General features: G+C 59.2%; 2 protein-coding genes across 2 annotated transcripts; one reads left to right on the top strand and one right to left on the bottom strand.

The window, feature by feature from the left end:
- Positions 1-2,644: 2,644 nt before the first annotated feature.
- Positions 2,645-5,685, top strand: LCN9 (lipocalin 9). The gene is made up of 7 exons (XM_069586261.1): positions 2,645-2,828; positions 2,963-3,099; positions 3,386-3,459; positions 3,707-3,817; positions 3,979-4,080; positions 4,222-4,263; positions 4,497-5,685. Exons 1-7 carry the CDS (start codon positions 2,733-2,735, stop codon positions 4,514-4,516), a joined length of 582 nt encoding a protein of 193 aa, XP_069442362.1. The 5' UTR covers positions 2,645-2,732; the 3' UTR covers positions 4,517-5,685.
- A 10,271-nt stretch (positions 5,686-15,956) lies between these two features.
- SOHLH1 (spermatogenesis and oogenesis specific basic helix-loop-helix 1) lies at positions 15,957-20,275 on the bottom strand. The gene is made up of 8 exons (XM_069586260.1): positions 20,180-20,275; positions 19,690-19,827; positions 19,113-19,260; positions 18,528-18,646; positions 18,343-18,440; positions 17,464-17,650; positions 16,941-17,011; positions 15,957-16,344 (listed from the first exon to the last, which is right to left on the bottom strand). Exons 1-8 carry the CDS (start codon positions 20,236-20,238, stop codon positions 16,124-16,126), a joined length of 1,041 nt encoding a protein of 346 aa, XP_069442361.1. The 5' UTR covers positions 20,239-20,275; the 3' UTR covers positions 15,957-16,123.
- Positions 20,276-21,801: the final 1,526 nt, after the last annotated feature.

The following is a 21,801-nucleotide window of genomic DNA, read 5'->3' as shown; positions in this document are numbered from 1 at the left end:
GCCTTATCAATGTCCACCTTGGCTTCGCAGAAGACATGTGACAGCCTCTCCGCTCGAGAGCAGTGACAGCAAAACGAGGCGGTGACGAGGATGTAGCCCGCCCCCAAAGTCGACCTTTTCCTCTTTCTCCCCCAGCGATAGTAAGATGCACATTTGCCCCAAGACTATAGCAGGCTAACAGCACATGAGCCTTCTCCAGGCAGAGGCTGGGACGGGGATTACAACCTGAACGAAGGCGTCAGGTGCTAACATGGAGACTTCAGCTCTGGCCAACGCCGGGCCTTATGTCCCGTGTTCTGCGCAGGGTCGCTGTGCGCATGTCTGCAGGGCTATGGGCTATGCAATGAGCAGAGTGGAGACGCTGATACTTCACTGCCAGCAGCCAGCTGGCCAGCACACAGCCTGATCGTGCACAGACCAGGAGAGTAGCCGCGTGTGGCCGTCAAGCACGTGAAATGTGGCTGGTCTGAGCTGGGATGTGCTTCAGGTGCCTGAAACAGACTAGGCCTTAAAGACAAAGGAAAGAGCTGTGTCTCATCAGCAGATTTATAGCAATTACATGGATTTGCTGAGCTAAGCACAAATGTCTGACGGCATGTACTCTACCTATTTCTTTTCATCTCCTACTTTGAAAGCTAGCAAAGGCTGGTCACGTTGTACTCCAGCTGGACACCAGCCAGGCTTCCACTGCCCTACAAGGGGGCACTGCGTCCCCCACCCCTGCCCCCGTGAACCCAAGCGTATTAGCAATGCCACAGGGCAGGTACCACGGCGGGGGAGTCTCCAGCAGAGTGTCTCAGCAACAACACTCCCGAGGCAGGTGACAAGGCAGCTCACTGGCTTGGATGCTTCTCAAGCGTCTCTCTTTGGGCCTCTCTTTGTAGAGTCCCAAGCCAGACACCCAGGTGGGCTCGCGTGGCGTTGAGCCTTCTGTGGGTGGTGATGTCAGCACCCCCTTTGATGATGTAAGCCCCAGAAAGTCGGGGTCACAATGACGTCTCAGCCGCCCAGGGCTCTTCATGGTTGCCGGACGACAGGACTTTGTCCTGCTTGAAAAACTAAAGGGTATTTTTTTTTTAGTATTGGTGTATTTATTTATCTAGTTGTGTCGGGTCTTACTTGTGGCACGCTAGATCTTCGTTGCACCGTGCGGAGTCTTTCTCTGCGGTGCGCGGACTCCTTAGCTGCGTCACACGGGCTCAGTGATTGCAGTGCACCAGCTTAGCTGCTCCAGGGCCAGTGGGATTTTAGCTCCCCAGCCAGGGATCAAACCCACGTCCCCTGCCTCGCAAGGCAGGTTCTGACTGTGGGACCATCAGGGGAGTTTCTTATTCTAAATTCTCTTTTGCATCTCACTTCCTCTGCCATCCCTCCCTGCTCCCTAGAGGCTGACCTTACAGGGAGGAGTTTTAAGTAGTTTGTGCACGGCTGTGACAGAGAAGGGTAGCCCTCCCCTCCTCCATCTCCAGGCCGTGGACGCCCCGAGGAGAGCAAACCCCTTCTTCTGCTTTTCAGCATATTTTTAAGTACATCTTTCTGATTATAGAAATAACACGTTTCAAGTTATAAGATCTGTCAGATGTGTTAAAGCATCTGGGGTGTGGGATGGGGCCGTGCGTGCACACATACGTGAGTGGGCGTGGGTGTGCTTTGACACACGTGCATGTTTGCGTGTACGTACTTGCGTGTCCATGTCTGTCATCGTTTCTGGAGCCGAACATCCATGGCTGTGTCTCGGTGGGAAGGTGACCCCAGCAGGCACGGGGGTGAGGGTGGTGGGGACAGGCTGTGGACGCTCCTCTCTCGGGCTCAAGAATCCAGCCCCTTCCAGCAGCCCTGGAGGGCCCTTCAAGCAGGCATCACCCTAGACAGAGTCACGGGGCCCCAGCGCCAAAGCACCGAGCGCCCTGCTTGTCCCGTGGGGTCATAGACGCCCTGACCCTGGGAGACATGTCAGAGCTGTGCTGTGGCCACAGCCGTCCTCCATGACAGAGCCTGTAACCTTCCAACCAGATCCCGGGGGCTGCCGGTGTGCAGAGAGCACTTCTGTGAAAAAGTGCCTCCCAGCCCGGCCTCCAGGAGTCTGGCTTGTGGACTAGAGGCACCTCCTGAGACTGGGTGCTTCACTCTAACCCTAGAGCCTGGACATAGTAGGTGCTCAATAAAAAACAAAATTCTATCAACACATAAACCGTGTCTGTTCTCTAAAATAGGACTTAGCGTCTGATGCCCCAGTTGGTCCAGCTCAGCCTGCACCCTGACCACCAGCCCGCCTTGTGCCTGGATGCACCAGGGGAATGAGGACCTGTCCATGGAAGCTTAGGACCCTGACCTGCACGTGTGGCTGCCAGGACCACTCAGTGCTCTGAAATCAGAGCACCCAGGCCAGGCTGGGCTGGAAGGTGTGCCGTCCTCTGCCACTTGCATCCAAAGGCTCAGATAGGCCCCAGTGCCACCCACCTCTGTGGCTGGTGGGGCTTCAGGCCAAGACACCAGCCTGTCCCCACTTCCCTTTGAGACTTCAGACCCAGCCAGGCCCCCATCTGGGCGGCAGCCAGAGCCAGCCATCGCCTGCGGAGGACGGGGGCGGCCGCAGCGGCTTTTGGCCGAGTTCCCAGTAAGCAGAGGCCTGTGCAGAGGACGCAGAAGAGCTGGGGCCGGAAGCCACAGCACAGGGAGGTGGATAAAGGCTGCGGGCAGCAGGCAGGCTGGGTGCCTACCCACCGGAGGGCATGGCGCTGCTTCTGCTGAGCCTGGGGCTGGGCCTGGTCTGCGCCCAGGATTTCAACCCCCAGCGCATCGTGCAGAGGAACTATGATGTTTCCAAGGTGGGGCTGCGGTTCGAGCCCTCCCCGGGGGTCTGGATGCTGGGTGGGAGCCGCATGCCCAGGGCCTAGCTCCAGGAGGGAGCAGGCACCAAGAAGTGAGGACGCCCGCACCCACCGCGGCCTCTGCCCTCCAGGTCTCTGGGACCTGGTACTCCATCTCCATGGCCGCAGACAACAGGAAGCGGATAGAGGAGGACGGAGACCTGAGGATCTTCATAGAGAGCATTCAGGTCGTAGAGGACGGTCGTCTCAAGCTCAGTTTCCACTTCATGTGAGTGTCGTCCCCATCCTCCGGAATTGGGGAGCATAGAGGCCCCCGCCCGCCCTGCCCCGCTGCAGTCTCACCCCTGCCCGCATCCATATGGATCGGTGCCTGACCAAGCTGAGGGTGAGGGGGCACTGTATGAGGGGCAGGGGGCACCGGGTGGTGGGCAGCAGAGTGCTGAGGCTGGGGCAGGGGTTCAGGGGACATGCTGAAGGGGCGGGGAGGGGTGAGGGGCGCTGGTCACACGCGATTGGGTAGGGTTGCGCTGTGAGCATCACCCACTGGGCTCCAGGTTGCATGCAGAGTGCACGGACGTGGCCATGGTCTGCGGCAAAACAGGCAAGAACGGGGAATACACCATCAACTGTAAGTGGACCCTTGTCTGACAGCCCCACTCCAGGTGAGCCCCGATTTAGGAGTTTATGGGACCCCCTTACAGCTGACCCCAAAGCAAGAGGGGTGGGCCTGGCCTGTAAAGGGCGGCGGGAGGGCCAGCGGGGGTGCGCACATGGGGAGCTCTAGAGCATCAGGGGCCCCCGCCGGCCCCTGCACCCTCGAGAATCCATGGCGCGGGCCCCAGGGGCTGCAGGCCCTGAGCAGAGCTTCTGCGCAGACCTGGGGGAGAACAGCCTGCGGATCCTGGAGGCCGACTACCAGCGTTACGTCATCTTGCACATGCAGAGCTCCAGGAACGGGACGGCCTCACAAGTGCTGGCGCTCTACGGTACTGCGGCCCGTCCCCGGGGAGATGCGGGGCTGGCCAGGCCACCCCCAAAGCAGCCCGTGGCATCGTGGGGAGGGGGCCCCCCTCGTCCAGGTGCCCCACACCTGCCCCTCCTTCCCCTCGCCTCCCCTCCCCACACGGCCCCAAACTTCTGTCCACAGGACGGTTCCCAGAGCTGAAGTCCAGCTTCCTGGACAGATTCGACAAAGCCTGCAAATCACACGGACTTGGCCCAGAAAAGATCATCCGCTTCAGTAACCAGGGTAGGCGTCAGGGCCTCCAACACCAGCAGCCTGGGCCGGCAAGGCGCTCAAGGGCACGGGGGGTGGGGATGGGAGCCCAGGGCCTGGGGTGGGGCAGGGACCTCAGGCAGTCCCTGTCTGAGAGCCTGACTGTCTTCTCAGATCCCTGTTACGCAAGGTCGAGGTACCCATCCAGGCCTTCCGGTGCGTGAGCTCAGCTGGGGACTGGCCGGGTGGCAGAAGAAGCCGGAGGGACTGTGGGGGTCCCCTCTCCAAGCCCATCCCTCACCCTGCATGCGGGGTTCATCCTGCCCCCCAAACGGGGAGCCTCCTGGGGTGGTGGGGGCTCGGCAAACATGCCTGCTTCCAGGTCTGGGGTGGCTGTAAAGCTGGACTGCAAACCGGGCCCCAAAAAGCGGCAGTTCATCTTCTTGCAGTTCTGGAGCCCACAGGCTGAAATCCAGGTGTGAGCAAGGCTGAGCTCCCTCTGGAGGCTCCAAGGGAGGGTCCCTCCTGCTCTCCCAGTTCCCTGGGCCTGTGGCCGCATTACACAGTCTCAGCTCCTGGTCGCACTGCTCCTCCTCTGGGTCCGTGTCTCTCTCCTTCGGTCTCATTTGAGGACACGTTGTTGGAGCAAGGACCACCGGCCTTCTGCAGGACAACCTCATCTCAAGATCCTCACCCCCATCCCCTCCACAGAGAGCTCTTCCCTAAACAAGATCCCATTCCCAGGTTCCGGACACTGAGATCTGAGGGCAGATGTATTGTTGGGGTTGGGGGGACTGTCCACCACACAAAGGCTCCTTCTCCAGCTGACCTCCCCTCTCAGGATCCAGCCTGGCCCCTGTAAGCTCACCCCCTCTTCCTGCAGGGACTGGCCCGCCAGAGCATCTCTTCTGAGAAGCAGGGGCCTGCAGGCCCCTCTGATGAGGGTCTGCAAGGTTTGGAGGGGAGGGGTCCCCAAGGTCATCAACCAGGCCATGCACCTCTCTACTCCCTTCCCTCTGATACCAGTGACCTCTGCCCTCACCCCACCTCTTGGTGAGTTCACTGGGGGGTCCTGAGCAGCCCACAGTTGCTTCATGGGTTAAAAGTTGACTGTCCACTGGGCATCCACCCGAGAGGCGTTGAGATCATGTCCACACCACGACCTCTGGGCAGCTCTGCCCAGCGTCCCCCAGTTATGACAGCCGCAGGCTCCCTGCAGGCCAGCAGCCGAACAAACTGTGGTCGAGCCTCACACCAGAGACCACGCAGGCGACGGGCCTCCAGGGAGTCAGGTCGAGTGAAAGCAGCCCACCTCCAAGGCTCGGTCTCCCAGTGACAAAACCGCAGCCATCTCAGGGGGCAGCGGCCGGAGGGGCCATAGAGGAGGGCAGGCTCTCACGGGGCCGGAGGCTCTGGGCAGCTGCGGACACGGGTGCCGGGCAGGAAGGACAGAGCATCTGCAAGGGTGGGTGGTACCCACCACCCCAGCATGGGTGGGGACAGCGTGCTGCCCCACGTTCCTGCAGGAGGTCGGCATCAGGAGAGCGGATGAGGGGGACTGGGAGCTCTCTGCATTCGCTCTCACACCGAATCTCCAGTGAATCTCCAGTGCTCGCAAAATAAAAGGTTAAAGAGAGAGAGAGAGTTTGTCCTTCCTACCCAGAAAACGTTACTAGGCTCCTCCCCTCCCCAGGGCCTGGGGCGCTTCCCCCAGCCTTGGCCTCACCGAGGCCCAGCCCTCACCACCCCAAGGGCCCCTGCCCCCAAACCAGGGTTCCCTCCGCCTCCCCAGCCTGCCCTCTGAATAGGGACCAGACTACCCCCGTGTGCTTGCCAACCCCCTACCCGCCTGCAGTGCAGCTCAAGGGGGAGCTGCAAGGCCGGGTCGGGGGGTGGGGCACCCCCCCAGGGTGAGGAGGAGTCAGCACCATCCCTCCCTCTGCAGAGGAGCATAGCCTGCTGCCCTGGAAACCTCGCAGATGGGGGTCAGGGCTGCGTGGAGGACCAGGAAACCCACCCCGCCCAGCACCACTGTCTGTCCAGTCGCTGAGTCAGCTGCCCTGGGAACAGGCCCCAGGCGGAGGGGATAGAGAGCTTTGAGTCCCTTCCTCAGGAGCCAAAGGCAGGACAAGGAGACTCCATCTGGATGGCCTGGAGCCTGGGGCAGCCCACACGCTCACGAGCCCGGCCTCCGGCTCCCTATCTGGAACCCCACTCCAGCCTATTGGACCATGGCAAGGGACACGCAGGAAGCTGCCCACGCGGCTAGGGCCTGCTGGTGTGGAAAGCTGGTGTCTAGGGAGAACTGGGGCAGCCCAGAGGGACGCTTGGGTCGGGGCTCAAGACTCTGGACCACAGGGAAGCAGCATCTGCTCCAGAAGGAGGCTCAGAGGGGAGCTGAGCCCAGAGTAGGGTGTCCCCAAGCTGCTGGCTGTCTGAGCCAGGCTCTGTGTGGGACTGGGGCTGTCCACTGCCCAAAGCAAACCCAGAGACCCCCAGGTGGAAGGAAACAGGTGCAGTGGGCAGCGAAGTTGGAGCCCACAGTCCACGGTCAGAGCACAGGGGTGAATACCCAGAGGAAACTCTAACTTGAAAAGATACACGCACCCCAGCGTTCACTGCCTCACTCTTCACAGCAGCCAACGCACGGAGGCGACCTAAATGCCCACCTGCGGGTGGATGGGTAAACAAGACGCACACACATGCAAGGGGATACCTATTTAGCCATTAAAAAGAATGACATAATGCCATTTGCAGCGAGATGGATGGACCTAGAGATTACCATCCTAAGTGAAGTAAGAAAAAGATAAATGTCATATATCTCTTGTGGAATCTAAAAAAACAAACGAACTTATTTACAAAAGAGAAACAGACTCACAGACATAGAAAACAAACTTGTGGTTACCGAAGGGGAAAGTGGGGCACATAATTTAGCAGTTTGGGATTAAGATAGACACACAACTATGCATGCTGCTGCCCCGCGGCTAAGTCGTGTCCAATTCTCTATGACTCCACGGTCTGTAGTCCACCAGGCTCCTCTGTCCATGGGGAATTCTGGATTGGATTGCCATTTCCTTCTCCAGCAACTATATATAACAGACATGGGTTTGATCCCTGGGTTGGGAAGATCCCCTGGAGGAGGGTGTGGCAACCCACTTCAGCATTCCTGCCTGGAGAATCCCATGGACAGGAGTCTGGTGGGCTACGGTCCATGGGGTCACAAAGAGTCAGGCACGACTGACTTATATTGGCTGCATATATAAGACAGATAGTAACTCGGACCTACTGTATAGCAGAGGAAACTATATTCAACACCTTATAAAAACCTATAATGAAAAAAACTGAAAAATATATATATATATATATATAACTGAATCAGGTTGCTGTCCACCTGAAACACTATAAATACACTATACTGCAATTTTTTAAAAACTAAGTAAGTTAATTGAAGATGGTTCAGTTCAGTCACTCAGTCGTGTCCGACTCTTTGCGACCCCACGGACGGCAGCACACCAGGCTTCCCTGTCCATCACCATCTCCCGGAGCTTGCTCAGATTCATGTCCATTGAATCGGTGATGCCATCCAGCCATCTCATCCTCTGTCGTCTCCTTGAACAGTATGAAGAGGCTTGAGGACAGTAGGTAGAAAAGACACCCGGTTGCCCCAGAGCGCCAGTGGGGTCTTAAACAGGAATGTTCTTCTCAGCGTCCACATTCATTCTACCTGTTAGGACGTGAAAGGTTTTGTTTTCAGGAGAGAAGGACGATGGTAGCCCTGACAGCCCCCCGTCCTGCCCTACGTGGCCCCACCTGAAGGTGCCCATCGCCAAGGCAGCTGGGCCAGAGTCAAGCACCCAGAGCGTTGGAGGGGACGCCAGCGGCAGTTTTGGAGGCTGGGTCCGGCAGGGGCAGGGAGCATTAACATCCTGAGCTTCCTGGACTGGTGAGCAGGGGTCCCCAGGACCCACGCCCACTGAGCCTCGTGAATCACTCCTGGACGGGACTCTGCCAGTCCAGTGCAGGCGTGGGCAGACTCCAGGGTGGAGGCAGCCCCAGGGGCTGGTGGAGTGTGGCAGGTCAGACCGCAGGGCTGGCCGGGGGAGGACAGGAAGGAAGGACGGCTGAGCCCTCCTGCCCAGCCCGGCAAGAGGTACCCAGGCATGCAGCTCTTTCATCCCCGATCCCCCACACCTTTCCTCTCCGGAAGGGAGCAGCCTTCTCTCTTGGCCTCAGGCAGCAGGGGGCAGGAGGAAGGAAGCTCCGGTGGGCTTTGTCCAGACTCGGATCCGGCCCGACGGGGCCTCTGGCTGAGCAGGAGCTGGGTGCAGAGTGCCAGGCCCCCGAGTGGGCGGGTCTGCAGGTACAGAAGGCGCCACAAAGCCCCGAGGCAGGGGAGAGAGGCCAGGAAATAGAGGCCAGCAGCCCCGGGCCACACCTGAGCTCCGGACACCGCCCTGCAGACACGGCTGCTAGAAAGAGGGCTGATTGGAAAGGCCTAGGTTCGATCCCTGGTCAGGAATCTAGACGTCCCATGCCACAACAAAGAGTTCACATGCTCGGAACGAAAGATTCCGCGTGCTGCAACTGAGACCCAGCACAGTCAACAGAGAAATCGTTTTTTCAAAAATGAAGAGGATGGCAGCAACCACAAGCAGGACCCAGAGGCCTGACGTGCACTGAGCTGGAGCTTTGCGGAGAGAAGGGCGTGACACGCACACCGCAGAGAAAGAACCAGAGCATTGTAAGAAACGATGGAAAAGCGAAAACCCAAACTCGATAAAAGGCAACGTTTGGGTTCTAGACACTCGACAGACTCCAGGCAATGCAAGTCAGGCTGAAACTCAAAGGCAGCATCACGCAGGAGACTCTGGCTTTGCTTTTCCTCCGAAATGACAGAGGACGGAGGATGAGAAACCGTCCCTGGGAAGCGCCGATAGGGTAAACAGACCTCGAGCCAGAGTTCTAACCCAGGAAGCGTCCTCCAAGGAACAGAGCCCCGCAATGGAGGCCGCCAGCTCTCGCCCGTCACCCAGGGCCGCAAGCTGGAATCCGGGAGTGAGGCTCCAGAGGCCTCTCTGAAGGCCTTGCTACAAGGCAACAGCGAAAAAACAAACAACCCAGTTTATTTTATTTTTTTTTTAAACAACCCAGTTTAAAATCAGGCTGCAAGTGGGAACAGACACTTCACAACAGGAGGCAGACGAATGGCCAACACGCCCGTGAGAAGGTGCCTGCCGTCGTCACCAGAGAGGTTAGTCCAAGCCAAGGTGTCCTCCAACGTCACACCCACTGGCACAGCTGAAATTAAGGGCTGACTCACCCAGTCTCCACAAGGATGCAAAGTGAGCATTCTGGAGTGTTGTCTTGGGGACACCAACTGGCATATCCACTCTGGGCAAGTTTTCGTAGTTTTCAATAGAAGCATACCTGCTCAGGATCCAGCGAGTCTACTCTTTAAATATTTCATTAACTGTCCAGTCATTCCTTTAATATTGAAGGTTTGTTTAGTATGCAATACTAAATGTTCAGTCTTTGGTCCCCAAATAAACGGAATTGTAAGTCACTAAAGGACTTCCAGATTGAAGGCAGGAGGAGAAGGCGGTTGCAGAGGATGAGATGGCTGGATGGCATCACTGACTCAGTGGACATTAATTTGAGCAAACTCAGGAAGATGGAGAAAGACAGGGAAGCCTGGCATGCTGCGGTCCACGGGCCGCAAAGAGCTGGCCATGACTGCGCAACTGAACAGCAACAGAGGACTTCCACGGGCGAGAGTCAAAAGCCATAAGGAAGCCGAACACCCACCGACAGCAGCATGATCGGAGGAACAGCACGGGAGCGCTGCTTAGCAGTGAGGATGCGCCGACCACAGCTCCGCGTGACGAAGAGTAACGTGGGTGCAGCCACGAACGCTGTCCACGCTGGAAAGGAAGACATAAAATTACCTGTCTGCAGATAACATAATCTTATATGGAGAGACGCCTTAAAGATCCTACCAAAAAACATGTGAGTACTAAGAAAAGAATTCAGCAAACTTGCAGGACACAAAGTCAGCAGATAAAAATCTGCTGTGTTTCTGTACACTGACAATAAACAGAATTTGCCAAGGAAACTTTAACTGTGAAGACAATTCCATTTACAATAGCATCAAGAATGAAATACTTAGAAATAAACTTAACCAAGGAGACAAACACTAGGGCACTGAAAACCACTGCTGAAAGAAATTAAAGATGCAAATAAATGGAAATACATTCTAGGTTTGTGGATTGGAAGACTTAACATCGTGAAGATGTCAGTTACACCCAAGCCATCAACAGTTCATTGCAACCCCTATCAAAATCCTAAAGTTTCTTTTTCTTTTTTTCAGAAATAGAAAAACCCATTTTAAAACTCATATGGATCCTAAGAAATAGAAAAGCCCACTTAAGAATTCTTATGGGATCTCCAGGGATGCCAAGTAGCCAGAACAACCTTGGAAAGCAGGGCAAAGTGGAAGACTCACACTTCCTGATTTCAAAACCTACTACAAAGTTACAGTCATCAAAACAGTGTGGCACTGGCATAAAGACAGATTACGGAGCAATCAGTAGACAGAGGGGTCGGAACTAAACCCTCACTTTTATGGTCAAATGATTTTTGATCAGGGGGCCAAGACCACTCAATAGGGAAAGAACAGTCATTTCAACAAACAGTGTTGGGAGAACTGGATCTCCACACGCAAAAGGATAAAGGTGGACCCTTACCTTACATACATACAAAAGTTACCTCGAAACGGCTCAAATGTAAGAGCTAAACTGTAAAGCTCTTACCATCTCGCCACTTTTAACTGGACGGCTCCGTGACACTAAGCACTTTCACGCTGCTGCACGCTGTGTGCTAAACGTAGGGGAGAGCTTCCTAACTTTGGATCATGCCAAGAGTTCTTGAATATGAAACCAAAAGCACAGACAATAGGAAAAAAAAAACCCTGAACTATGTTAAAAAGGCAACACAGAACTGGAGACAATTTTCGCAAATTCTGTATCTGATAAGAAACTAATATCCGGATACATAAAGGTCTTTTCCAACTCAATAACAGCAACAGCAACAGCAACATTTAAAAATGGGCAAAGGACTTGAATAGACATTTTTCCCAAGAAGACATACAAATGGCCAATAAGTACTTTTTAAAAAAAGGGTCAAGATCAATAATTATTATGGAAATTGAAATCAAAAGTACAATGTGCTATCACTTCATACCCATTAGGGCGGCTGTTATAAAAACAAACGAAACAAGTGTTGATGACAACGTGGAGAAAATGAGAACCCTCATTCGTCAGAGGGAGCGAAAAATAGCGCAGCCACCGCGGGATGCAGTATGGCAGTTTCACAAAGAAACACAAGAGTTTTTATTTGATCCAGCTATTACATATCTGAGTACACACCCAAAATAATGGAAAGCAGGAACCCAAAAAGACATTTGCACACCCAGGTTCATAGCAGCACTAGTCACACCAACCAAAAGGCTGAAACAACCCAAGACAGATACAATACAAACAATCCATAGACAGATAAACAGGTGAACCAATATCGCATATAACACCATTTGTTCATAAAATATTCACAATGGAATATCATTCAGACATAAAAAGTGAGAAATTCTGACACAGGCTTCTTTACCATCTGAGCCACTAGGGCCTGTAAGAGGCCCCTCAGTTCAGTTCAGTTGCTTAGTCATGTTTGACTCGTTGAGACACCATGGACTGCAGCATGCCAGGCTTCCCTGTCCATCACCAACTCCTGAAGTTTACCCAAACTCACGTCCATCGAGTTGGTAATGATATCCCACCATCTCATCCTCTGTCATTCTCTTCTCCTCCTGCCTTTAATCTCTCCCAGCATCAGGGTCTTTTCAAATGAGCATCAGGTGGCCAAAGTATTGGAGTTTCAGCTTCAGCATCACTGCTTCCAATGAACATTCAGGACTGACTTCCTTTCGGACTGACTGGTTGGAATTCCTTGCAGTCCAAGAGGTCCCTAGAGGAGTCAAATCCATCAAGACAAGAGTGCAGATGGCAGGGCCCTGCGGCTGGGGGAAGAGAGAAGAGACAGTTTTTTGTGGGGACAGAGGGTCAGTCTGAGGAGATAAGAAAGTTCTGGGGAGATAAAGTTCTGGAGACGGATGTGGTGATGGTTACACAATGATGTGAGTGTGCCTGATACCCTAGAACTACAACCTTCATCGTAAGGCAATTATCCTCCAATTTAAAAATACATTATACATATTTAAAAAGTGGTTGAGACCGTAAACTCTGTTAGGTATGTCATATCATAATGAAAATTAATTTAATAGTAATGTGGATGAATCTCACATATTCCACACAGAATAACTAGACACAAAAAGATATGCCCTGTGATACTGTTTTTGTGAATTTCAAATACATCTAAAATGAAAATGGAAGTATAAGAGCCATTCCAACAGCCGCACCGGGGGCCCCGGGCAGCCGCACGCACCTTGGTGGCAGGCGTCTCTATGCAAAAGCCAGGTCTTCACTTCCTGGTCTAAGGTCCAATGGGTCAGTGGCTCGGCCACCTGCACGCCTGCCATACTCACACACACACCACTGGAGGACACAGCAAGATCCAAGGCAACCAAAGACTTCTTTCTGGGAGGACGTGAGCAACGCGGACGGACCAGCCCCTCCGGAAACAACCCACTAAGGGGGAGCTGCCTGCAGACACAAGACCAGCCTCACGCACGGGCCGGGGCGAGCGGGCAGCCTGGGGCCAGCACGCAGGGCTGGATGAGACGCATGCGGGACACCTGAGTCCCCGTCCTGCCAACTTGCAAGGTGGAGAGCCGAGGGAGCCCCAGGTTTGGACCTCAGGGCCGCCAGGCTGGGGGGCCTGCAGGGTCACTTGGATGAACACCCGTGGAAGGCCTGCGGCCAGCCGCCGGACAGGCTGGTCTCCTTCTGACCCCCTGCCCAGGCGCAGCTCCCGTGCTGCCACGGAGCCGGCTGTGGTATCAAACAGCTCCCCCCGGGCCGGCATTTCCCGGGCTGCCCGGGCTTCCATGCTGTCTGTGGTGGCTGAGCAAGCTGGGCACTCTTGACATGAATGCCCGCACGTGGCTGAGGTCACCTAGGCCCTGGGACAAAGAGGAAGCTGTCTGCCACGCGGGCAAGGATGCAGGGGTGCCGGGGCCTCAGACAGGTCTGTTTCAGGAGGCGGCCTCCACAAGAGCGTTTGTTCCTGCGGAAAATTCGCATCTCGGGAAGCTGTTGTGACCATGCCAAGGGGCCTGCCCGGGGCCCTGGGCGACGTGACTGTTGTGGAGCTCCGGGCTAAGGAGGGACCCCTCTGGGGGTGGGGGTGCTCTCACCATGGGGCCCCCGTGGAGGAGGCCGCTGAGCACAGACCTGGGCGAGCGGGTATAAGACCCCAGGTCCCGAAGTCAGCTGAGCCCCAAGTTTGATGATGTGACGCAGAGTGGTCAGGAGCTGACGTCCGGAAGCACAGTGGCCTCGTCAGGAGACCTGCCTGACCTGGAAACACAGAGGCGGCCAGCTGAACCCTGGCCACCTGCGGAGAGCATCCTGGGGCCTGGGGAGAACAGGGAGGGCAGCGCCGGAGTAGGGGACTGCGACCGGGACCCGACCTACCACCAGGACTCCGGGCGCGACCTCGCGTGACCCACCAAGCCTCGCCCCACATCCGGGAAAAAAGGCAGGGATGCAGTGAGCCCAGCACCTGCACTCTGGCCCCTCCACGGCCCCTGCGGTGCCAGTGTGCTGGCTCGGGGCCCCCTCACGGCACCGCACTCCACAGGCCCGAGCAGGCTCAGCCCCGATGCCCCACACGTGGCCCATCACTCGGGCTCCCGGGAGTCATCGGCCACTCCCAGCTTTCCCCATCGCTGACCTCTCTAAGCCTCACTCAGGCACGCTGGTCCCCACCAGACTTTGTCGTTCAACCTAAGAGAGGGCCCCAATAGGAGAGCTGCTGGGCTCCCTGTGTTCGCTGGAGTTTGAGGGTTCCCTCCTCACGAGTGGATGTGTCCTTGCCAAGAGGAGGTCACAGCCTAGTGGTGGGCAAGGGACCCTGGAACCACAGCCCCCTCCCCAATAAGCAGAGCCTTCCAGCCCCTGGAGGGCAGCAGAACCTGCCCCCTCCTAGCTCTGCGGGGAGGCCCCAAGCAGGCCATGCTCCAGGGCAGGACCTGTGACCAGAGATGGCATGAGAATCCCAGTTGGCACTGGGCACCTCGACCACGACACCAGCAAGTACTGACCCGTGGTGGCCGCCAAGTTCAAGGAGCAGGGTGAGCAGCACAGAGGGGCAGGGGAGGCAAGCCGGGCTCAGGGGAAGGTGGATCAAGGGTGCTGGCCGACGGCTGGTCAGCTCCAAGGACAGCCAGCTGCCTGCCACCAAGGCCTGGCCACACTGGCCCGAGCTGAGGGATGGGTGGGCCTGGGAGATGGTGTAGCCCCAGGGTGCCAGGGTCCCGCTGGGCCTGGCAGAGCCTGCTGTGTCCTGCGGCCAGGCAACCAGGACCCCCTGGGGTAGGGGGAAGGAGAGTGGATCACCTTGAGAGGTGGAAGGTTGTGCTGAGGCCTCCCCAACTCGCAGAATTGGCCAGTAATCACCGGCTTGCTGGTTTTCTAAACTCTCCCCCAGACACGCAATTGCATCCAACAAGAGCAAGCCAACAAGACATGCTATCAGTCTCGCTGATTTGGTTCAGCGAGGGCCAGAGGAGCGGAGGGGACAGAAAGCAAGCCGTTTCATGGAACCCAGCTCCTCGGCTCCAGCAGTCTTGACCAGGCCAGCCAACGGCCTGGGTTCTCCCCACTGCAGGGGTGCTTTTCGCAGCTGTAGCAAGGGAGGCCAGGGCCCAGCCACCAGCCCCAGATGGGGGTAGTGGGTCGTCTAAAGCGTTCAACTCAGCAGCTTTGTGTGTGCGGCCCCAGGGCCGACAGGACGGCCCCGAGGCAGGCGCAGGGTCTGACGGCTGCCCTTCCTGCCACGCTTCCTGACAGGCCAGGCACCGCTGTCAACCCTGACCCAGGACCATTCCCAGCACCAGGCCCAGCCCCCCACCCCCAGCCGTGGGACCGAGGCAGCACAGGAGAGCTCTGCCTACCACCTGGGGCGGGGTCCTATTCCTCACCTTCTAAGCGTCCAAGTAGGACCTCTAAGGGTCAGGGTGGGTCAACCTGTCCCCCTGGGGCTTCAGTCGGGCTTCTGAAAGAGCTGAGCCCTGCCCCATCCCCCCTCCCTCCTGGGGCCTGGATTAAGGCTGCCCAGGGCTCAGATGGGGTTCCTCCAGGTGGGCCCAGAACCCAGCGTCTCCAGAAAGGGACATGCAGGGGCCAGGGAGGAGTGAGCCCGACCAGCCTGGCTCAGAGACTGGCACCACCTTCACAGTGGCCGAAAGGTAGCGGGATGCGGACAGGGTCACCCTGCCATACCGGGGTGGGGGGCCACTCCTCCCAGAACCCAGTGCTTCCCAGATCCCGGGGTGGATGGGAACAGCTAGGAGTCCAGGCGTTAAAGCCAGGCAGCCTCTGCCCCAGGCCCCCAACAGGCCCTGTGAGGGGAGCGCCAAGGCCCCCACCTCTAAGAGGTCCATCCTGCCCCGGCACCTCCTGGCCCAGAGACGGGCCTCCCCGATGGACGTCTCTGGAGCTCCTGGGACCAGCATCACAGGGGCAGGGAGTCCCACACCCACCTCTCGGGAAGCAGGCCCAGGAGGCAGGAGTCTCAATCCAGAGAGCCCCTGCACCCGCCAGCCCCAGCGCCATTATTTAGAGATCGCACAGGCCGGGAACCTCACAGAAACAAAACCCAGGCAGGCGCCTGCACTATGAACGGAACCGCTGCCATCTGCCCAGTGAATCGCGTTAATTGCACAAAAGCCACACAAGTTTTGCTTCCTCCAGGAAAATCACTCTCCTCTTTAATACTCAGCCTCCACTCCCCACGGCCCCACCAGCCTTCACTGGAATTAGACCACAGCTGCAGCCCAAACCCAGAATAAAACCCTGCTGGAGTGTGTGGCACGTGCTGCCCAAAAGGTCCCGTTCCCCTGGTCTCAGCAGGCGAAGAAGTCGGGGAAGATGCTGTCCACCTCGTCCCGCAGGACCGGGCTGGGGCAGCTCCCATCCGAGCCCCACGGCTCCAGCGGCCCATCCGGGGGCTCCTCCTGGGGGCTAGACTCGGAGTCTCCCAGGAAGCCAGGCTCGAGCCTGTCCAGCGGGCTGTTCCTGGTGGCCACCCGAGAAGGGGCACTGCTGCCTCTGCCCTCCAGGGACCCTGGAAGCAGATGGGACACGTCAGCAGAGCAGACAAGGAACCCAGGGCCCAGGGTGGGCAGGGTAGGGTCAGCGTAGAGGAGATGACAACCCTTCCCCCCGCCAATCTGTCCCACCCCACCAAGAAGCCCCTGCTCATCTTCAGAAGGGCCCCCGACCAGGTGGGTGGACCCACTCCTGCCGGCCCTGCTCGAGACCCCCGGGAAGGCCAGACCGGGGAGGTGCACCCCCTCCACGCCAGGTCTTGCGCACGCTCGACTCACCCCGCATCCACGTGCCTCTATGGGCACGGGTTCTCGGGGGAAAGCTCCAAAGCCGACTTGCAGCCACCAACACCCAGCACTCACACACTCTTACCCGCAGATGCCCACCCACCAACAAGCACACACCTCACCTGCCATCCGCCCCCCCGACCCAGTGGTCCCCAAAAACACTGGCAGAGAAGGGAACAAGAACCCAGACGCAGATACTGGAACCTTGGCGTCACTCAGCAAGCTGGGGCCCATCTCCCCACGGTTCCAGCCGCCTGCCCCCAGCCCTGCCTGAGGACCAACCCAGGCCCCAGGTCGGGGGCAGTAGGGGAGGTGGTCCACTCACCCAGCCACCAGTCGGGACCAGGGGTCAGCAGAAAGGACGCGCCATCTGCCACATCACATCCCGACACAGACCTGGACGGGACGAGAAGGAAGCCCCACCCCAATCGTCCCAGGTGGACCCTGGGCCTTGCACCTTGAGAGGAGGGCATGGGCCCTGAAAGGCAGCTTACTGACAGGCTCCTCCCTCCCGCCGGACCCTGCCCACCCACCCACCCAGCCCGCTGCCAGCTCCTCTCCAGCCCCCCAAGAGCTCTCAGCCCACGCCCCAGCTGGTGGAACTCACAAAACACAAACTCATTTACCATCAGCCAAAACAGACGACAATTAGGGAGACAGGAGTGTTTCCTGACACACACATACACACAGACTACAAAGCCACATGGCAGAGTCTGGCCATCCGGGCAGACAGCGAGGACGGGACGGGCAGAGACCTCCTAGGCAGCGGGTCCAGGCAGCTGGGGGCCAGGGCTGGGGGCGCTGGGAGGAGGCCTTGGCAGCTTGTGCACACGTGGCCGGGCACCTACCTGGAGTCTGGCATCAGGGCCTTGTCGGCCCCCGTAGTGGGGGGCCCCGCCTGGCCCAGGCAGCTCCGAGGCTCCTCACTCACCAGCGGGGAAGGGGGCTGCTGCAAGCGGACTGGCCACAGAGGGGATGGCCTCAGGACCTTGGGGGGTCTCGGGCCTGGGGACTGGGGGACGAGGCTGGGTGACTCTACGAGGGAAGCAAGGAGTGGGTCAGGCAGAGTGACCACCCCCAAAAGACTGCAGCCCCTGCCCATTGCATCCTGCGCAGGGAATGCGTGAGACTTGGGACCAAGGTGCCAACAAGCAACCAGGAGAAGGCAAGAGTCCAGAGGTGAAGCACCCGAGCCTGGGGCCAGCGAGGCTGCCTGCAGGATGTGGCCGCTCAGCCTCAGGCCACACAGGTGGGGCTCAGACCCCAGGACCCTCACGCCCCACCGCCTCCTCTATCTCCAGGACCTCTATCTACCCTGCTGTGTAACCCCTCCACCCCGACGTCCGGTGTGCAGCTCTCGACTTTCCCTGGAGACCCAGGTCTGCTTGGAGAAGAAAACGGTAACCCACTCCAGTATTCTCGTCTGGAGAACCCTACGGACAGAAGAGCCTGGAGGGCTACAGTCCACGGCGTCGTGAGAGTCGGACACGACTCTGCGACTAAACCACCACCAGCTCTCCTGCCCACCCTGACCACAGCAGGACCCCTCCCCGCCTGGGCGAGCACGCACAGTCTCGCCTCCTGCGGCACTCAGGGAGTGGCAGTCACGGTCCGGGGAGCCACCCACAGCCGGGCGTCCAGCACAAGGGGGACACGGTCATCGTGGCGGCCTCATGGGCCTGGCTGGGGATGGCACGAGGGGAGGACGGGGACCCACTCACGCTCACCAGGCAGGGCCGGCGGCCTGTCCAGCACGTCGGCCACTCCCGACAGGGCCTCACCCTCGTCCACACCCGCGGCCTCACAGCTCGGGGGGGCCTGAGGACTGCATGGTGCGCAAAGACAGAAAGAGAGCCTGAGTGGTCCGCACGCACCCCCCCCCCACGGCCCCCAGCCCCACGGGGACACTGACATCACACTGGATGTTCCCACGCCGGCGTCCGGGGCGCCTGCCGGGGCCTGGCTCGCCAGGGCCAGCTGCAGGACATCCGTCTGCCATGCGAGCCACGGCTCCTTGGAGGAAGCGAGAACCTGAGGCGGAGAAAAAGAGCAGAAACGCAACCGAAACCGTCAACCAGAAAACCCGCACGAAAGGCAGGCTGCGGTCGGCCCCTGGCCACCCCGCCTGGGGTCGCAGAGATCCACCCTGAGCACAGACCCTGTGCTCCGGACTCGGGGGAGGGACGCTGAAGTCGGTGCCCCCCCCCAGAGGGGGGGGACTTTTACCCAGGCCAGCTTTGGCACCATGGGCAAAGGCAAACTTAGGTTTCCACCTAAGTGGAAACCGCAGCTCATCCCCCCGGTTCCCAGAGGAGGTGTGATACGCAAATGGAGGTGTGTCTACTGGAAACAGCAGCCCTGGGCGTGCGGGGCGGGGACACAGGGAAGCCAGGCTGCCCGGTGGTCGGAGCTGCCGGGGGACAGAGGGGGACTGGGAGGGGGGAGACGCCCATGGCTCCTCCACAGAGGGTCGACCCGGCGGTCACTGACGACTCACAGCCTGCTGCTTCCAGCCGGGCACCAGGGTGCCTGCCAGCTGGAGGAACTGCACTGCCATCTCTAGGACCGAGGCCATGTCCTCCCGCCGGCCGTCAAACCGGGGCAGCAGACCCCGCAGGTGCTCACAGCTCAAGGAGATCCGCTTCCTGCTTGCAGAGAAGGGACCCCCGACTGTAGGTTTGTCTGGCTTGGCCAGGAGACGAGAGGGCAGCCCCAGGAAGCCTTGAGCCCTTCAGGAACCAGGTCAGAGCACTGCCCTGGCCTCGGGGGCCCTGGACCCCAGCTGCAGGCTTAGCAGGGCATCTGCCACGGACCACCACCAAGCCTAGACCACCACCACTGCCTGGAGCCGGGACCGTCCCAAATGCACAACCTCAAGTGGTCCTGGACTTCACCTCAAAGAAAGGGCTGCACTGGTAGCCCCTGGGAGCCCTCCCAGCACGAGGACTATATCTACCTTGAGAACACGCTACAGGAGGCCCTTACCAAACAGCTGTTTGAAATGAGGCGGCGGGCGCAGGCCTGACCTCCTCGGACCCCCGCCCCCACCACGCGGCCGCCACGACGGCCCCCACCTGCGCTCCCTCTCGCTGAGCACGTTCCGCGGCAGGTGGGAGCCGGCACCCTCCGCCACCGCAGGCACCTTGGTCTGGCCCGAACCCTGGGCAGGGTGGTCCTCGCAGCAGAACTGGATGTTCGATGGGAAAGGACCACTGCCGCGAGAAAAGACACGAGCGCGGGGCTCTGTGACCCCAGAAAACGCCTAGTGCCCAGAGGCGGTGATGAAGGTCTTAGAGGGGGTGGGTTCAGGACAGGGGCCTGGAACACGGCCCTGTAGGTCCTGCTCTTGGCACCCCTCCCACTTCCCCTCCAACCCTCAAGGACCCGGGGGTCAGGGTGGGCCCCAAGCGGGCCCTGCTGGGTGGGGCGAGGACTCAGTTTCATTTCAATTGGAAAGAAGAGCCGGCCCGAACCACCGCCCGCCCCCCACCCCCTCCCCCCCGAGCATCCCTGGGCGAGGGCGTCCAAGATGACCCCCTCCAGAAACCGCTCCCCAGTTCTCACCTGCATCCCCGGGAAACTCGCGGAACCCCAGCGCGGGGCTCAGGAGCCCCGGACGCCATGAGCGCGCGCAGCTGCGGAAGAGAGCCGCAAGGCCCCGGACCCGGCCACTTGCGCCCCGCCCCACGCACGCCGTCCTCCCAGCCCCGCCCCCTCACGTGCGTTCTACCCGCCCCCACGTGCTTCTCGCCCGGAGGGAGCCTGCCCCGCCCCTGCGTGCTCTGTGCCCCCGCTACCCAGCTGCCCCACTTCTGTGCCCCTTCCTGCCGTGAGGGCCCTCTGCTGGAGAAATTGCCAGAAAGGCACGGCTGGGTTAGTGCCCAAGGTGGACAGTCCTCCCCCACCACTTCCGGCTGGGCAGCCAAGCTTCCCACTGGAGTGGGGGGTCTCCTCTCACCTGCCTACCGCAGGCACCCCCAGGTGCCAGTCCCGAACTGGGGTGCTCCCCTGAAGGATCTCACAACTGAGGGTGGGGGGCAGGGGGCAAGGGGCAAGGACTGAGGGTAGAGGGAGGGGCTGGACGGGGTCCATCAGGGTGAGGACCAAACTGGGCAAAGCTTCCCAGGGAAGGAGCCCAGGTGGGTTCCTGGGCTGGCACGTGGGTCTGGTGGGCAGGGAGGACCGCCTCTGTGGCAGGAAGCATTGGTCTTACCTGAGAGCGGAGGAGGGAACTACAGGGCCAGGGGGATTAGAGGAAGGTTTTAGGATCCTTGTGGGCCCCCGTGGGGGCAGGGATGAGAGGCTGGGGGAGCTACATGCAAGAGGAGCCGGGAGGCTGGTCAGCAGAGATCGCGGGACTTTGGCTGGTTAAGGATGGGCAGAGAGCCTTCACCCGCCTCTGAGGGCCTGCAGGTCCAGGGTTCACAGGTGCCCCTACCCCAAATCTCATCCTTGTCCAGGGGGGTTCTGCCTAAGCCAGTGCCACCACCGACCTAGGAGCCAGGGGCATCCCCACACCTCCCATGCCTGCCTCTGATCCCACCCACCCTCTCTGCCCTCCCTAGCTTCCGGCTTGCTGGAATGCTGGCTGGCCTTCCTGCCCCTTCCACCCAGGCTGTGGCCCACCCGCCTGCCCTCCACCTGCCCTCTGGCTTTCCTGCCCTGACAGGGGCCTTGGCTCAGGCCTCGCTGCACGGAGCCACTGTCTCTAGCAGGTTGGTGTGGGCAAACCTCCCTTTGCCCACTCCTGACACGCAAGTGTGAGTGGCTGGGTCTCCAGGCCTGTGCTCCTCTCGCTGGGTCTCCGGGGGCCGGGCCAGTGCTGGGCGTGCAGCCCACCAAGTCCGGTGGAGGAATGATAGAAGAAGGGAGGGAGGGAGGGGAAAGTGGAGACGCCGCCTCTTTCAAGGAGGCGGACCTGTAGCAGGAGAAGAGGATACTAAGTCCTTATTTCAGTCGGGAGGACATCAGAGCTCATGCTGAAGGGGGCTGCTGGGGGTGTGCGGGGCCCTTCCTGGGGGAGCCCACGGTCGGGGAGACCTCATCTCCCAGGAGGGGAAGCAGAAGGGAGCTGGGCAGGTGTCCCTGCGGTGGCTGGAGTCCACCCCAGTGCTCGTCCTGGGACAGGGCCAGGGGCCAGAGCAGAGCCTCTGCCCCAGGAAAGCGAGAAACCTGTCTGCAACTGA

Source organism: Ovis canadensis, chromosome 3 (assembly GCF_042477335.2).
Source record: "Ovis canadensis isolate MfBH-ARS-UI-01 breed Bighorn chromosome 3, ARS-UI_OviCan_v2, whole genome shotgun sequence".
Classification (NCBI taxonomy): domain Eukaryota; kingdom Metazoa; phylum Chordata; class Mammalia; order Artiodactyla; family Bovidae; genus Ovis; species Ovis canadensis.
This window is presented reverse-complemented; position numbering and strand designations above follow the sequence as displayed.

What these genes read in the sequence shown, in the direction of transcription:
- LCN9 (XM_069586261.1), top strand. Translation starts at nt 2,733, where the DNA reads ATGGCGCTGCTTCTGCTGAGCCTGGGGCTGGGCCTGGTCTGCGCCCAG. An exon ending in ACAAGTGCTGGCGCTCTACG is followed by an intron (nt 3,818 to 3,978) that starts GTACTGCGGCCC and finishes TTCTGTCCACAG; the next exon opens with GACGGTTCCCAGAGCTGAAG. An exon ending in CATCCGCTTCAGTAACCAGG is followed by an intron (nt 4,081 to 4,221) that starts GTAGGCGTCAGG and finishes CTGTCTTCTCAG; the next exon opens with ATCCCTGTTACGCAAGGTCG.
- SOHLH1 (XM_069586260.1), bottom strand. Translation starts at nt 20,238, where the DNA reads ATGGCGTCCGGGGCTCCTGAGCCCCGCGCTGGGGTTCCGCGAGTTTCC. An exon ending in CGAGTTTCCCGGGGATGCAG is followed by an intron (nt 19,828 to 20,179) that starts GTGAGAACTGGG and finishes TTCTCGCGGCAG; the next exon opens with TGGTCCTTTCCCATCGAACA. An exon ending in GCCCTGATGCCAGACTCCAG is followed by an intron (nt 17,012 to 17,463) that starts GTAGGTGCCCGG and finishes CGTCCCGTCCAG; the next exon opens with GTCTGTGTCGGGATGTGATG.